This window comes from Anabas testudineus, chromosome 8 (assembly GCF_900324465.2).
Source record: "Anabas testudineus chromosome 8, fAnaTes1.2, whole genome shotgun sequence".
Taxonomy (NCBI): Eukaryota; Metazoa; Chordata; class Actinopteri; order Anabantiformes; family Anabantidae; genus Anabas; species Anabas testudineus.
The window spans coordinates 12,790,302-12,805,678 of record NC_046617.1 but is presented as its reverse complement, the minus strand read 5'-3'; the positions used below and the strand labels follow the sequence as shown (position 1 = coordinate 12,805,678).

At 41.1% G+C, this 15,377-nt stretch overlaps 1 protein-coding gene across 2 annotated transcripts; it reads left to right on the top strand.

The window, feature by feature from the left end:
* Window positions 1-241: 241 nt before the first annotated feature.
* Window positions 242-14,204, top strand: usp36 (ubiquitin specific peptidase 36). 2 transcript variants are annotated; one of them, XM_026355746.1, is made up of 20 exons: window positions 242-380; window positions 3,647-3,912; window positions 4,019-4,240; window positions 4,853-4,963; window positions 6,223-6,325; window positions 6,429-6,496; window positions 7,158-7,228; window positions 7,343-7,425; window positions 7,545-7,656; window positions 7,754-7,894; window positions 7,993-8,093; window positions 8,180-8,318; window positions 8,410-8,772; window positions 8,933-9,157; window positions 9,602-9,726; window positions 9,825-10,496; window positions 10,920-11,140; window positions 11,466-11,657; window positions 11,749-11,864; window positions 11,982-14,204. In XM_026355746.1, the coding sequence occupies exons 2-20, from the start codon at window positions 3,660-3,662 to the stop codon at window positions 12,111-12,113; spliced, it is 3,450 nt and encodes a 1,149-aa protein (XP_026211531.1). In that variant the 5' UTR covers window positions 242-380; window positions 3,647-3,659; the 3' UTR covers window positions 12,114-14,204. The 2 variants fall into 2 exon arrangements, with proteins under 2 accessions (XP_026211531.1, XP_026211522.1); XM_026355737.1 differs by having other exon boundaries at window positions 10,917-11,140.
* The last annotated feature ends 1,173 nt before the right edge of the window (window positions 14,205-15,377 follow it).

The following is a 15,377-nucleotide window of genomic DNA, read 5'->3' as shown; positions in this document are numbered from 1 at the left end:
ATACCAGTTGAATTAAACGTGCTGACATTTATAATTCAGAAGATGGAACAACAATAAAAACAATAAAAGGTGTTTCGGGTGTCTTTGTTGTTACAGTACAAATTATTACCATGTACAGAAACAACTGCATCAATGGTAAACAGCGGTGGCTGGAAGTCACGTGTGGTTGGCTCCCTATTGCGCTGCGTCAGTTCGAGCGCTGATTGGTTGAACCTTTCGGCTATGGCGTGACCTGTTCTCTGATTGGCGTTTGATCGCCGTCCGTCATCGTCGTCCCCGCCCTCTGATAATGCAGCATGGACGAAAATACCAGACTGAAGAGCTACAGCTGAGGAAGCAGAGCCCTGTATTGTTAACGATTTTGGATGACGGGACGAAAGGTGGGTGAACAGACGGGTTTTGGACGCACGTATCATTTTCCAGGGTGTGTCTGCGGGAGGTTGCTGCACACATAGGTAGGACGCGGCGGCTAGCAGAGGTTAGCCACCTGGACGCTGAGATGCTAACCCACATTGCAGCGTTGAGGGAAGCGCTCGCCACGTTAAGTTAACAGTTAGCTCGCAGGCTAATTTGCTGCTGCTGTCAAACGTACACAAGCGAAACACGATGCAGCCGAAAGCAGGAAAAAGGACAGGTTGTAACACATCGAAGGGATATTACATATTTATTACTCAATGGCGACGTTTTATCTCCGAACTTGCGCCCGTTCAGGGCGACGCTAGCTGTGGTTGAGGTTAGTATGTAAGCTATGGTGACTGGCTCGAAGTCCAGTGTAGTGTGTTAGTGTAAGAGCTGCCCGGCTGCTGTGTGGTGTCGAAACGATAACTACACAGCAGGAGAACTGAACATGAGCGAAAACGCTAAGCTAACTAACGTTAACTAATGGTCTGGTCACGTTAAAACGATGGTGGTAGCAGTGGAGGTGCTCCCCCTAAAGTCCATCACTCGCATTTCTCATCCTCCAGTGGATACTCGTGATTTGAGATGCTTGTTGGTTATTATGTGAATAAAGCTTATTTTATGGTTTAGGAATAGTTTTTGCTTTTTGGTTGTTGTTGTTGTTGTTGTTGTTTATAAATTGTGAAGTGGCGCAGTAGCATGTGTTTCAGCAACGACACTGCAACTGTTCAAAACTAAAGGTGCAATTTATAATCGTTCAAAATAAAGATGAGCAGCGAATTGAGGCACAATGGAGACGGTGGAATATGAAAATATTATTTAATTCATTCATTCATTCATTTAATTTTCATTCAATAGTATATATTATGATAAATATATATATTTGCTTGGCCTGTACTTGGGTTGGTGGGCTCCAATCAGTACTGGATCCTTTTTTTTTTTTTTTTAAATACTCTTATTTAATATACTCTGTTGGGCTTTTGGGCATTTTCCAAAAAATAGGTACAAAAAAGTCTTCTTAAGTGAGAGTAATCCATTTTGGTTGGATACCCAGAAAAACAACATAGACAACACAAGTGTGTAAATCAGCTGTTAAAACTGAATTTATTTTAGTTAGGTTATTCAAAGTGTCGTATAGTGCAATTACATTTGTCCTAATATGATGCTCTCATGCATCTTTTCAATATTATCTGTATTTAGAAAGAAACTTAAGGAAATGACGGTCTCTTCAGATCAGTTGTAGGAATTAGAATGATAGTAGAGTATTTCTACAGAAAAGGACAGGAAGTAACACCTCCACTAATTTAACAAAACAATGAGAATTTACTACAATATGAGTAACGTTTATGTTTTTGCATGTTAATTACACAGTCATTACTTTAAATGTTTTAGTTTATGGCATGTTAACCTCTATAAACTCATAAACTAATGTTGACACTATTGCTGAACCAGTCACACTACAAGACCATTATTTGATTTGACATTGACGGTGATGTTGGTACATGTACATTAGTGACTGAGGTGTTGAGTACAGCTAGAGGCTTGAGGGAGAAAAACAATCGGATGCTGTGCTGTGTGAACATTTGAAGATATGATATAATGTACAAAAACATTCATAGTTGACAGGTTTTGTATCTTTGCATGCTTAATTCTGCTCTTGCGTCTTACACCAGTTGTCTTCTATCAAACCTAACACCATCTGACTGTCATTTTATCCTGTAAAATGTAAACTAACATTGACACTTTTTCTCAACTAGTCATTCTACAAAATCATAATTTTCAATCTGTATTCATGCACTTGTAGCCTCAGCTAGTATTGTATAGTATGCCATATGTCACATGTACATGTTACAATGAAATTTGTCCTGGGGGAAGCAGTGGACCGTGCCCCGAGAGATAAACAGAGACGGGGTTTAAATCAGGAACGTTCTGCATCCTAGGCCAGTGCTCATCCCATTAAGCCACCAGGCCGCTAGTTACTAGACCCTAGTTAAAATAATAACTCTCATCACCTTACAGTACCACATTTAGAGCCTTTCGTGACAGGATATGACTTACCTGTTGTCAGTTTAGCTGCTGAGACATTTTATTAGAAAATAATATAATTACTGTGACATATTAAGCTAATGAAACACCTTTGTTGTGGCATTGCTGCCTGGTCTAGCAGTTGCATCACTGCAGTTAGCTGTGTCCCTGCGGGCTGTGTCATTAGTTGTATCAGTATCAGCACCACGTGAAGGTCAGCGTGCCCTTGTGCATATAATGCATGTTGAGCCCTCCTTCTCTCTCGCGTGACGTCACTGCCCACTCTGATGAGCACGACTCTCGTGGCACTCCATGCCTTTAGTGTTTTTGTGTGGTGCTGTAACATCTACATGATGTAACACCTTCACTTCGAGAAGGGTTTGTTGTGTTTGGAGCATCTCAGTTACATCCTGAGCAATAGCAGCCAGAATGATTGGTTTACTCACTACTCATTCAGCACTGAACGCATTTTGCCAGCATGCTCCCTTTTATAGAAAATAATGCGTCAGAAGTCATTCACTAGGCTGTTTGAGCAGATGGTTGTTGTGGGAATGTGTGCACACACAGTTATCTATACTGAACTGGTCTGCATTTAAAGGAACAGCAGGCAGCAAGTAAACCAACGCTGATAGTCCAGATAAAAAAAATTGATACTGTACTGAAGAAACATATCCTGTGGCAGATCAACAATGAAAGTACTGATGCAAGCAAAAATATTTTGTATAAGAGTTTGACGTGGCAGTTAACAGCAGCTGCTTACACCTTATGTGCTCTAAATGCTTATCCTCTCCTATCTCACACTCATTCCCCGCCCTATGTCACCAATGACTGATGTCTTGCATAACTGTGAGGACAGCTGCCAGGACCCAGCTGGCTCCTGGGATGCACTTATATTGCTTGTGGAGCTACGTCAGAATATGTGGCATAGAGAGATACCTTCAGAAGCACAAACAGATCGGGCTGTAAATAGGCACTTAGATGAGACATAAATTCAGTGTTTATTTGTTCAACAGAAGGTTTTTATTTTTGGTCCTGTTAAGCTCAGGCAGTCAAGGAACATTAAGGTAACTTCAAATAGCGTGTAGATGTAATAAGACAACATGCTATTGAAGCCTTTAGGGAAACTGGATAGACAGGCTTTGTTTGTTGCTTAGTCCAACCTTTAGTGAAGAAACCTTTTGAAGCTATTTACAACACTGACACAAACTATTTTTCTCTGCAGTGATGTTTCAACAATGCCAATAGTGGATAAACTCAAGGAGGCACTAAAACCTGGCCGAAAGGAGACAGGTGATGAGGGTGACCTCAACAAGCTGTTGGCTTCTTCTGCCAAGAAGGTCCTTTTGCAGAAGATAGAGTTTGAGCCCGCCAGCAAGGGGTTCTCCTATCAGCTGGACAGCTTAAAAAACAAGTATGTGATCCTCAATCCAAGGAATGAGGGTGCTACAGGACAGAAGCCCACAGAGCCTGTCCAAATAAAGAGGCAAGGTAGGCTTTTAGACTGCACTCAACTCAAAAGATGTGATAGTATGTGCCTTTTGTCTCAGCCTTAAAAGTTCACGTTATGTACTGTTACTGTGTGCTCCTCATTCAGTCTCAGAGAACGTAGTTGGGGGCCAGAGCGATGGGATCCCCGCTCCACAGAAGATGCTCTTTCCAGGGAACAAGCTTACCCTTAAATGGGAGCGTGTGTACAGGGTGGGAGCCGGCCTCCACAACCTGGGAAACACCTGCTTCCTTAACTCCACAGTGCAGTGTCTCACCTACACGCCACCACTTGCCAACTACTTACTCTCAAAGGAGCACAGCCGTGCCTGTGAGTATCACAGTTATGCTTTTTATGCTGCCAGGATTGCAGTAGTTATTCTCCCATCCACGTTCTTCAGCCAATGTACACCCAACAGATTTTAAGTTTTGGGAAATATATTTTTCACATGCAGTGGTCAGTTCAGTAATCTGATCTGAACTGTTGTATTGTCATAAACAAAATATTTTCACTTTTTACCACTTCTAACTGAAAACTCTCCAGACTGTTTTAGAAGGAGCAGAACATTTATTCAACCTCTCAATAATATGAAATAAAAAATCCAAAGCATTATTGTTTTTTTATACTGACCAAATACATTTACAAATATTTGTTTGAAAAAAGAATTAGCATCATTGCATCTATCAGTATTTCTGTGAATACCATTGACCTGAATTTGACTTGTTCTTTAAGCCAGTATGTTTTCACTGTTAATTTCCTGTGGGTTTTTTTGTCCACTATATCAGGAACTACTATTGCCTTCTGAACATTGACCTTTTGGTGAAATTTAGTTTTCAGTGGGACATAAATTGATTTAGAAGCATCTGTGCTTACTGTGTTTTTTTTTAATCCTTTGTGTGAGTGACTGTGGTTCTCATATGTTGTTGTTATTGTTCATTTCAGGTCACCAGTCAGGCTTTTGTATGATCTGTATAATGCAGAACCATATCATCCAAGCTTTTGCCAACACAGGCAACGCCATCAAGCCTGTCTCCTTCATCAGAGACCTGAAAAGTGAGACTGCTATCTTCCTTCAACTCTGTATGATTGTGTGTGAATAGTTTGTGCTGCTAGTTCACAGGCATGATGACGCAACACTAACCACAGTGTCCCATGTGACAATAGCCAGTAACTGCAGCACGTAAGTGGAGCGAAGAGGCTGCAGGCTGTGAATGAGCACCCTGTAGAGATTAGGGATGAGGTGTGAGTTGCACCTTAACATGGTGAGGTACTGTGCTATAGTCTCACAGGAGCCCTCCCTACTGGCCTTTTGCTTCCTTATGTGCTGCTGCAATTATGTCTCCACCTCCTGTGCCTCTTTTTCTCTCACTCCATCCCTGTTCATTCATCTCCCCCTTCCTCCCTCTCTCTTTTCCTGATGCCCTCTCTGTCTCCTTGTGACTGCAGGCAGAGAGGAGCAGTTTTAGCACGAAAACATACAGTCCACCATTTTCTCTTCTTTTCGACAAGGACTTATATATACATTATGTTTCAGTTTTTTCTTTACATTATTTTTTTTGTGACCACTATTACAGTGCAGAATCTCACAGCCAAAGCCTTACAAATAAAATAAAAGCACATCTCCCCCTACATAGTGTCCACATATATTCAAGGGGCTGTCTCTCTTGTTTCTGAGAAAGGCACTAACAGATCATTTGTGTGTCATCTGGTTCTTTTTTCCCACTTAAAGATGACTCATTGTTGTAAAAGTGTAGGGATGCTATGCAGGGAATGTGTTGATGAGGACATTATAATTCTACCAGCTCATACTTGCACCTTCTTCTCCATTAGGATATAACAGTCAAGGCAAAGGGGTTTGAGCTACATTAGCTCTTATGTGAGACATCAGTTTGCTGAAGTCACTAAGAGACTGTAAACTCTCTCCTTTTTATTAGGTCATTGTAGAACTGCTTTTCTGAAATGAATGAGGTGCCATAGCTAGAGGCCAGCTGTAAGTGCCTGTGAGAGATTACTTAAAATCTTACAACTATCTTAACTGATTGTTAATACATAATGTGGCTATTCGCCATGCATAACATTTTTTAATCGTTAAAACCACGCTGTTACCGGCTGCTCAGTAAAGCTACAGTGTAAATGAGCAGTTGATGGTGAGCACACATACTGTATACTGAACATTTGCCTCTGCACTACAGAGGTAGTTTTTAGAGCCTTAAAGTAGTATTGGGTAGCTTTTCAATAAACTACAGTAATCATTTCTTGATTAATCTCAGAAAAAAAAACTCTGACCTAATAGGGATTTCCATCTCTTACAGGAATCGCCAGACATTTCCGCTTCGGGAGCCAGGAGGATGCGCATGAATTTTTGCGGTACACCATCGATGCCATGCAGAAAGCCTGTCTCAATGGCTATTCCAAGTACGCTTATTATTGTTTTTTGACACTATTAAAAACATGATTGTGATAGATTTAATCAGATTATAGTTTTTAATATTTTTTTCTTGGTCACTTTTTTCTCTAGGCTAGATAGGCAGACACAGGCCACAACGCTGGTTCACCAGATCTTTGGAGGTTACCTCAGGTCAAGAGGTATTGACTTTTTTTTTACACACACACAATATGCCTTTAGTCCTGTACACTTTTATGATGTCCACATTAGTTGCTTTTGGTATTGTGGTATTGATTGAGTTTCCCAGCACACGAGGTCTAATGTTGTGTCAACAAAACATATATTGCTAAAGCAGTTCAGTGTAGTTATTCTTTAAACTGTGTGTTTGCCTGTATTGCTACCAAACCAAACACTTTTCTGATGCTCAAGGTTATGTAAGTATCTCACTAGTGTGTCGACTGTCGCTAATTGAATCACTACATTTTCCTTAAGTTAGAAAAACGTTAAACTTGTAAAATGCAGAAATACCAGATTAATTTAAAATTAATGTAACTTAAAATGAGCACCTAATAATGTCATGTACATTAGACGTGCCAGATTAGTCCTGTAACTAATGACACTGTGATTCACACTGAGATGACACATCTCAAATGGAAATATTACAGAGTGTTAAATGTACATTTCTTGTCTGATGAGAGGGAAACAGGCAGAGGCAGCTTCTTTTGTGGTCTTATGTTTACAGGAAGTGGAACAGAGCCTTGTTTGAAATATTCCAGTAATCACTGTCAGTCAGTGATATTATCAGATTGTTTTCAATCAATGCACATGAGTCACATTTTGCTTTAAATTGTTGCCTTTCAGTGAAATGCTCTATTTGTAAAAGTGTGTCAGACACCTATGACCCATACCTGGACATTGCTGTGGAGATTCGGGTAGGTTTTACAAACTCTTAGTCTTATTTGCAAGATATTTTATGTACACATATATATATATATATTTTTAATAACTTCAATACTACAGTGTAGTTTTCTCTCATTAACTTTCAGCAAGCTGCAAACATTGTACGAGCCCTGGAACTGTTTGTTAAACCGGATGTGTTAAGTGGAGAGAATGCCTACATGTGTGCCAAGTGAGTGCCACTACTCTGGCAACATCCTACATTTTAAATGCTCTCCGCAGAATAATAGAACAGATTTATTAAAACAAACGATAAATTATGCTTATTCACATTATACTATTTTTTACTAGGTGCAAAAAGAAAGTGCCAGCAACCAAACGTTTCACAGTCCATCGAACATCAAATGTACTGACCCTTTCCCTGAAGAGGTTCGCCAACTTCAGTGGAGGCAAAATAACAAAGGTTAACACAAGTCTCACGCCTTTGGCTGATTGAAACTGCCGAGTCATTTTTCACAATGTGTCTAATGTTTCTGTCCATCTTTGTCTTCTTTGTTCAGGATGTTGGATATCCAGAATTTCTGAACATCCGCCCCTACATGTCTCAGAGCTCAGGCGATCCTGTTATGTATGGCCTTTATGCTGTTCTAGTGCACTCGGGCTACAGTTGTCATGCTGGCCACTATTACTGCTATGTCAAGGTACATACATGCATCTTTAATTGGCTCTGCATTGTTTTAATAATTTTAAGAACTTTTGCTTTACTTTAAAACTTTATCTCATTCTCGTTTTCTCTCAGGCGAGCAATGGACAATGGTACCAAATGAATGATTCAATGGTGCACTCTAGTAACATCAAAGTGGTCTTGAACCAGCAGGCCTATGTGCTTTTCTACCTGAGGTGAGTGATGCCAGAATTCAAATAAGCTATTGTGTGTTTGTTTGGATATATTTAAATAAACCTGCTTCTCTATTTGGATGTATCAGAATCCCTGAAACCAAGAAGAATGCAGATGGGCAGTCCACCAAGCAGGGGGTTTTCAATGCTGGGAAGAACAGCATATCGTCTGAGCAGATAAAGAGGGCCAACCTGAATGGTCCTCTCTCCTCCCCGCAGGTCACAAAGGTATAGGACAAAACATTTAAAATAAAACCTACTAAAATGGTGGAAGCAAATACCGCATGTGTTGTCATATAAGTTCACCTCTTCTTTACAGAAACTCGAGCCTGCACAACTGCGTAAGATCCAGTCCATGGATGGTGGTTTGGGTTTGCCCATTTCTAGGAATGGTGTGAGCACTCAGCCACAGCCCAGACTGTCCAACTGGACATCATCTTCCAATGGACCCCCGAAGCTGCCAGGAGGACCCACGGTTATCGAGGAACCTTTAAAGAAGCTTAAGAAGCCCTTTCCTCAGAGCCAAACACAGTCCCGCAGCAGCACTCCAACCCCTTCCAACAACGGGGTCAACAGGACAGAGGGAGATAAAAAGCAAGGTGGCGAGGGCAGAGGCATGGCAGTGTCTACCTCATTTAAGTCTTTGTCTGACTCTTCCTCTGCCGATACCACTGACTCAAAGGTAACATTTGCAGAAAATACTTAAAAGCTGATGATGTTTGTACTGCTTTCATAACAGATTCTGCTGATTGTTCTTTAGGAGTTTATGGAGATGTGTAATGGACATTTCTTAAGTGTACAGGAGCAAAACAATAACCACAGTCTACAATTATATTTGCCAGGACTTTGTGGGTCCCAAAAGTGCACCAGTAGGGGAGACTCCCTCCACCCCTCGGAAAGGCTCCAATGGCCTAGCGTCTCCAGCCAAGAGTGTCGAGTGCTCTCAGAGCACAGAAGAGCAAAAGATGGCAAAAATAAAACCCCCGGCCCTCAACAACATCACATCCGAAGTCACCGGCACCATGTCTCCGCCACCTGCCAAGAAACTGGCCCTGTCAGCCAAGAAGGTGAACTTTATTCTCATCCACAGCAGCAGCATCACTTCTTAGTGACGTCTTAGTGATAGCTCATGCTGCCCGTTTCCTGTTGTTCCACTCCACATTGATAGCCTAAATTTAACCATTGATTTCAATAAGAACTTTTATTAATATATGTGAACTCTTCCTTTGTAGTTAATGTTCTGCTATGTGTAATTGGTTATTTCTCCGGTGTGCCTGTCTAATCAACCACATGGTAGCACGTGTTTAGAGTTTGTCTTCTTTTCCTTTAGTTCTTTTTTCTAACCATTTCTAATTCTTCTCTGCCATACCCTTTTTGTTTTCCTCCCTCCATCTTTTCCTGCCATCCCTTTAATCACCCCCTCTCCTTATTTGATTCTCTTCCTTATTTTTGTCACATTCATGACTATTTTTTTTAGACCACCAAGTTTTTATTTATGTCGATAACTGCAGGCTCACAGCCGGAGTCCGAGCAACATTGATGCTCTGCCCCCTTTGCCACGCCAGCTGTCCAGTGACCCCACGCATCAAAATCAACTTAACCCCCTCACCTTTGCCTCACCTTCTCACACTCACAGGTATGATGTGTGTGTTTATGACATAATAAATGCATTTATTTATGTGAAATGACAATGGAAGTGTAAAACCAGATGTCTTTCGATGTGTTTTTCCCCAGAGCCAGTCCATTCCATTCACCTGAAGTCCAGTCATTCGCCTTCAAACAGCAGAGCCCTCAAAAACAGTCCCCTCTCTCCACACTGCAAAAACCAAGCGCCAGCCTTTCTGTTAAAACCAATAGGCTTCATAGTACCAGTCCAAAGAGCCCCAAGTCTTCCAAGAACCTTAGCCCTGTGGTCCAAGATCCAGGCCTCAACGGCACCAAAGCTGAAAAGGTCAACCAAAAGAAGAAGAAGAAAAAGAAGCGGCACCATTTCGAGGTTGAGGGTGATGCAGAGCCAGTCGTGTCTCCTGCAGCAGTGACCAACCTCGTGGAGGCAGCCAGCGACAAGAAACGCAAGAAGAAAAAGAAAAAGAGAAAGAGGGAGAACGAGGATGGAGATACAGTAAAGGAGAGGGAGTGTGTCCCGTCTCATCTGGACACATCAAGTCAGGAAGAGGATTGGTGTGAGGGTGGCATATGGAGTCTAACATCCCATTCAGATGCTGAACAGCCTAAGCACAAGCCTCAGGTAGCTGTCACCCCCCAGGTTCAGAGTGAGTCAAATCAGAATCAACAGGACAGGGACTCTGTGATGGGAGTGCTCAAGAAGAAAAAGAAAAAGAAAAAGAAGATGCAACAAGTGGAGGATCTGCAGCACACAACTCCAGCAGGCTCTCCATCAGAAAGGTGCATTGTTTCGCTAGTTTAGCTAGTTACTGTTTTTATATCTGTGAAAGATTAAAATCATTCATTCCTGTAAAGTATTACTTTTGGAAACTAGTGCACATAACTTTTTTTCTACAAAACCCAGCTGGCTGTGTAATCAGCCTGTGTATATGTCCAACTAGTGGATGGTTGCAAAAACACAAACCTGGTTTCTACAGCTATACAACATAGTGCCCAGAAGAAAAAAAAGTACTTCACACTAGGCTTGCTCTAAAATTATTTAATTTGCTCTGCCTTGAAGAAAATGTGGGTCAAGTACAGTGTAAAGCAGGCTCTGCTGTGGGGCCTTTATTACCTGTCAGCCCTAAACACACAGACTCACACAAATACACCTGTTTGCAATAAGTGCATTAACCTTACCTGAATGACATTATGTCCCAGCAGCACGCAAGAGATCAAGGCCACAGTCGTTCAGAACGACACAGGAGATTCAATAATGTTGAAAAAGAAATTAAAGATGAAAAAGAAGAGGCTAAAAGAAGAGGTGAGACAGTGGGAGGAGAGCAGGCGGTGTTCAGACGGCCCGAGTGACGAGCATGAAGCATCAGAGCCTACTGCAAAAAAGAACACAACAGAGGACAACAGAAAAGGCAAACAAAGCGCAGGTATGTGCATCTGGACATGTATACACATGAATGCCAAACAGTCCATGTTTGGTCATTCCATGCAAAACATAGTAAGAAATGTGAGATCTTGTTGCTATGCCAACGGAGAACATACAGTCCCCTTCTGTATTGATTGGAGCCGTTTGCGGAAATTTACTCAGCACCACCACAGCTTCTCAGCTTTTTGTTGGAGTGAACGGCTGTTTCACGATTACAAAGCGAGAACATGACTCACGGCATTATCAAAATGCGAATAAGATGTGATCTGCTGTTTTATCTGTGCTTTGTTAAAATGTCTTTCTTTGCATGGATTTTCCACATCTAGCCACAGTGGTTGTGTGGGACAGCCAAGTGAAGGACGGCTACAGGCGCAGTCAGGCGCCAGTGGCTGATGGATGTGCGTTAGGAGACAACACCTCGAGTCATGCTGCTCCTTTAGCCTGGGACGGCAAAAGAACAAGTGGCGTGGTAGAAGAGCTACTCAGGAACGCCAGAGATAAAGCTTACGGTGCCAGTGGTGAGATATTGCCTGTTTACACCACTTCTTTGTATTTTTATCAAAAAAAAGTTTTTTTAATGAGTTAATAGGTTTTGTTTGTCTTATTTAGTTCTCAGTTGGGATGGAGATGTATCTGCTATTAGCAGAGATGCTATTGAGGATGTCCGCCAGGCAAAGTGTGACACTGTGATCGATGAGTGGGATGAAGACTTTGACAGAGGAAAGGTGAGGACAAAATGAGCTGAAGAAATAAGACCAGTAACTTAGCTTTTAGCATATATTTAGTCTGGTCTCATGTGGCCAATGCTTAACTTACCGGTCTTTCTACTTTAAAATCAACAGGTAAAAAAAATTAAAAACTATAAAAGAGAGAAATGGAGATGTGGCAGCAGCATGTTCCAGAAGATCCAGGACAGGAGGAACAAGTGGTCTGTAACACCAGGAGGCAAGAGAGTTTTTGGAGTCCGTCGCTGAGAGGCAAGGTTGCTGTTGAGGCTGTTCTGACTGAAAATCAAAACAATATTGTATACCAGACTTCTGTACCTTTTTCTCTTTGTTTTATAATCTCTTCATCTTGTGCAATTCAGACAAAAAAATCAAGGGGTTAAAGCAGCAACACCAGAGTGCACAACCTGTCTGACGTTTAATCTCTGAAGTTTAAATTAACCAAAATGAAATGGCTTCATTGGCCGGCTGAATTAGACCACTCTTGTCCCCTTCTTGATTGAGATGCCACAGTAAATGGATGGAGATTTTCTATGCATGCAGTATCGAATAGAAAACTGTACACATCCATGTCAAATGAATTACTATATGGTGGCATCTTTTGACCATTGCCCCAGGACTCATGTATTTTGAGGTATGTATGTATGGTTTACCATATTTGTGGAAGGTGGTCTATTGATGACAAAGTTTTACTGCAGCTCAAAACGACCCAATCTCAGAGCATACTGTGCTGCTTTCGCAGACATAAGGGCTCAGTAAGCTGGATGTTTAAAAAGTGACCTTTTTCGTTTTTTAATCCTTCTCAAATGATTCTGTACCAAATTAGATTGCCCGAAATTGTTTATTGATTACAACTTTTATTATTTTTAGATTTTTTTGTATAGGTTTTCTTATTTTATGCCATTATCCACTGCATGGTCTGTGCCACATGGTTTGTTTTTAAGGACCAAATTTTGCCTGCATACTGTTGGTAAAATTAGGCTTTAAAATTGCCACCATATTTCAACTACTCATGTTAAAATTGGCTGAAATTAAACGGTCCAGTAATACAATACACTGTATTTTGTTATAGTTCTCTCTCGAACCATATTTGTTGCTTTACAATTCAGTTTATTTCAGATTTAATGCAAATACATACAAAAATACTCCACTGTTGTTGTTTTTTTTTATTTTTATTTTTGATAAACAGACTGTTTCTTAAATGTTAACACGAACAACACATTTGAGACTTTAATGTTCATCTCATCAGTATGTTTACCTGGAAATGTTCTGAACGCTCAGTGTGTTTTCGCAGAGTTCATTTTGTGGTTTTTGGAGGAAATCAGACGGGAGCATTTATTGTCTGCTGTGCAGCTCATGTCATCAGTTCAGCGTTCAGAAGCTCAAAGCTCACCACAAACTGTCCTCTGTACTGACATGGAAGGGTTACATTTTCGACTCAAGGCACTGTTAGAATGGGATTGCCACCTGCTACCCCCATCCCCCATGTATCTTATCTCTATGCAATTTTTCTGATGATCATGCTTGTTACCTAGAAACTGGGCTAAGACTCAGGAACCCAGACATCCTGTATCCCATCTTCATCTCTGATCAAACTCTCCTGTTTCATACCAGAGTAGTCCCTCTTGCTGGACCACTGTTTTGCATCCTGTACATCCTGTAGAAACTGTTTTATACGGAGTATTTCAGGTGTGGAAACCATGGGATCATCTTGCACCAATCTGGGCACAGATGCATAGAGAAACTAACGTTATAACAAAATGCTTTGCCAGTGTAGAAGACTGTACAGTCCGTCTTGTGCTACCTGTGTTTCCCTCCAATGCTGTAAAGATTGGCCCATGCATTTCTTTTCATTCTAGAGATGTTGCCTTGAATTGGCTATAAAAAAAAAAAAAACCAACTATAGGATTTAATGTTATAAATAAAGAAGAAAAGACACAGATCTTTAATGTGCTACTAATACTTGGATCAGCTGGTGGATGTTAACTTGAGAATTTTATCTGCAAATGTGTTTGTTCATTTGTGTATAAGAGAGTTATCTGTTTTCAAGCAAGACCTTCCCTATGTCACTGTAGTGTGTACAGTACGAGAGAGGCTGAGACAGTCTCATTCCCATATGTACTGTATGGCGGCTGTGAAATCGACGTGGGGTGTGACTCTCAAACGGATGCAGGAGAACATTTATCGGTTTGAATGGACGGTCCCCATGTTTGCATTGATAGATCTGTATTTTGCACCAATGTTTCTGACCATGGACGAGACCTTTCATAATGAAAGTGAATCTTGCCACACTATAGTGAACTATAAAGGTGCAATAAAGTTATGACTTTTGTGAGCCAACTGTGCATCTTTCTGTCTTCTGCTGATTTAAGTGTTTTTCTTATGTAATTTCAGTTTTTAGTAATTTAGTCATGATAACAGTATTGTAGAAAAAAGTCTACCTTGGATTTTGACAGATTTTATAGCAAAGTAGTGTCAAAATCCAAGTTTTTTTAAATGATTATATAGAGGGGGCGAGTTTTCATTCACATTTTAATTGTTAAATCTTTTGAGCTATATCAATTCATTTGATGCAATATTACTGCCCCCAAAAAACCACCCTAATGACGTGTATGACTGTTCAATACTGTTGGTAAAGTGCAATTCATCATTTCTGTTGCCCTCCAGTGGATCTGTACTTGTGCTGCAGATGCACAGAGACACATTCCACATATACTACAAAGCCTGAGGGCAACTGTGTACTGTACTGTGTGCGGTGTCAACAGCGAGGGGAGGTGCTGCTTTGCTGGACAGAAAGTGGAAAAAGTGAAATAATTATGCAACCGCTTCACAAGAACAGTGTTAAGGACATTAATATAAACACAACATGTTGATGTATGAGTCGAGCAGCTTAACTATTCAGGCATATGTACAGTACAGTGTGAACTAGGTCTGGGGGACAGTCTGCACCCTTACAGCTGTAAAGAATCCAACTCTAACAGACTGGTGATGGGCAGATTTATGTATAATACTGCAGTGGACACACTTACATGACATACAGTATTAATTGGCCTTTTCAGCCACAGCAGGGTGACGAGTGGGCTGAGCATCAGCTGACACCTGTTCTTAAAATCCACTGCACACCTGCACTACAATAAATACTACTAGTTGCATCTCCACCTCCAAAAAGAAATGATGGCTCAGCCTTGTATTGCTTGTTCATGGTTCACATCACTTGTGGTGACATCTTTATAACTTTTTTTTTTCCCACAGCCCTCAAATGTCTCCAGACTTTTTCTTCTGTGGTCTTTAAACCTTTAAAACAGTTATTATTATTATTATTTTTTTATGTGCACAGCTAATGCCATGAATTAGATTCAGTGAAGTTGCTGCTTGAGGAGAAGTTGCATGACATCACACCTGGGGGTGGGAGGGGCCAGCATGTGCAACCGGCTCTGCTGGACGCCTGTCGACGTGCGGGCATCATCGTCGGCGACTCACACGCGTCTCAAACGGCACCTGGGGGACAAACTA

Excerpts from the sequence above, each read along its gene's own strand:
- usp36 (XM_026355737.1), top strand. The coding sequence starts at position 3,660 with ATGCCAATAGTGGATAAACTCAAGGAGGCACTAAAACCTGGCCGAAAG. Across the intron at positions 9,158-9,601 it reads TGGCCCTGTCAGCCAAGAAG|GCTCACAGCCGGAGTCCGAG; the intron begins GTGAACTTTATT and ends CGATAACTGCAG. Across the intron at positions 11,658-11,748 it reads TAAAGCTTACGGTGCCAGTG|TTCTCAGTTGGGATGGAGAT; the intron begins GTGAGATATTGC and ends TGTCTTATTTAG.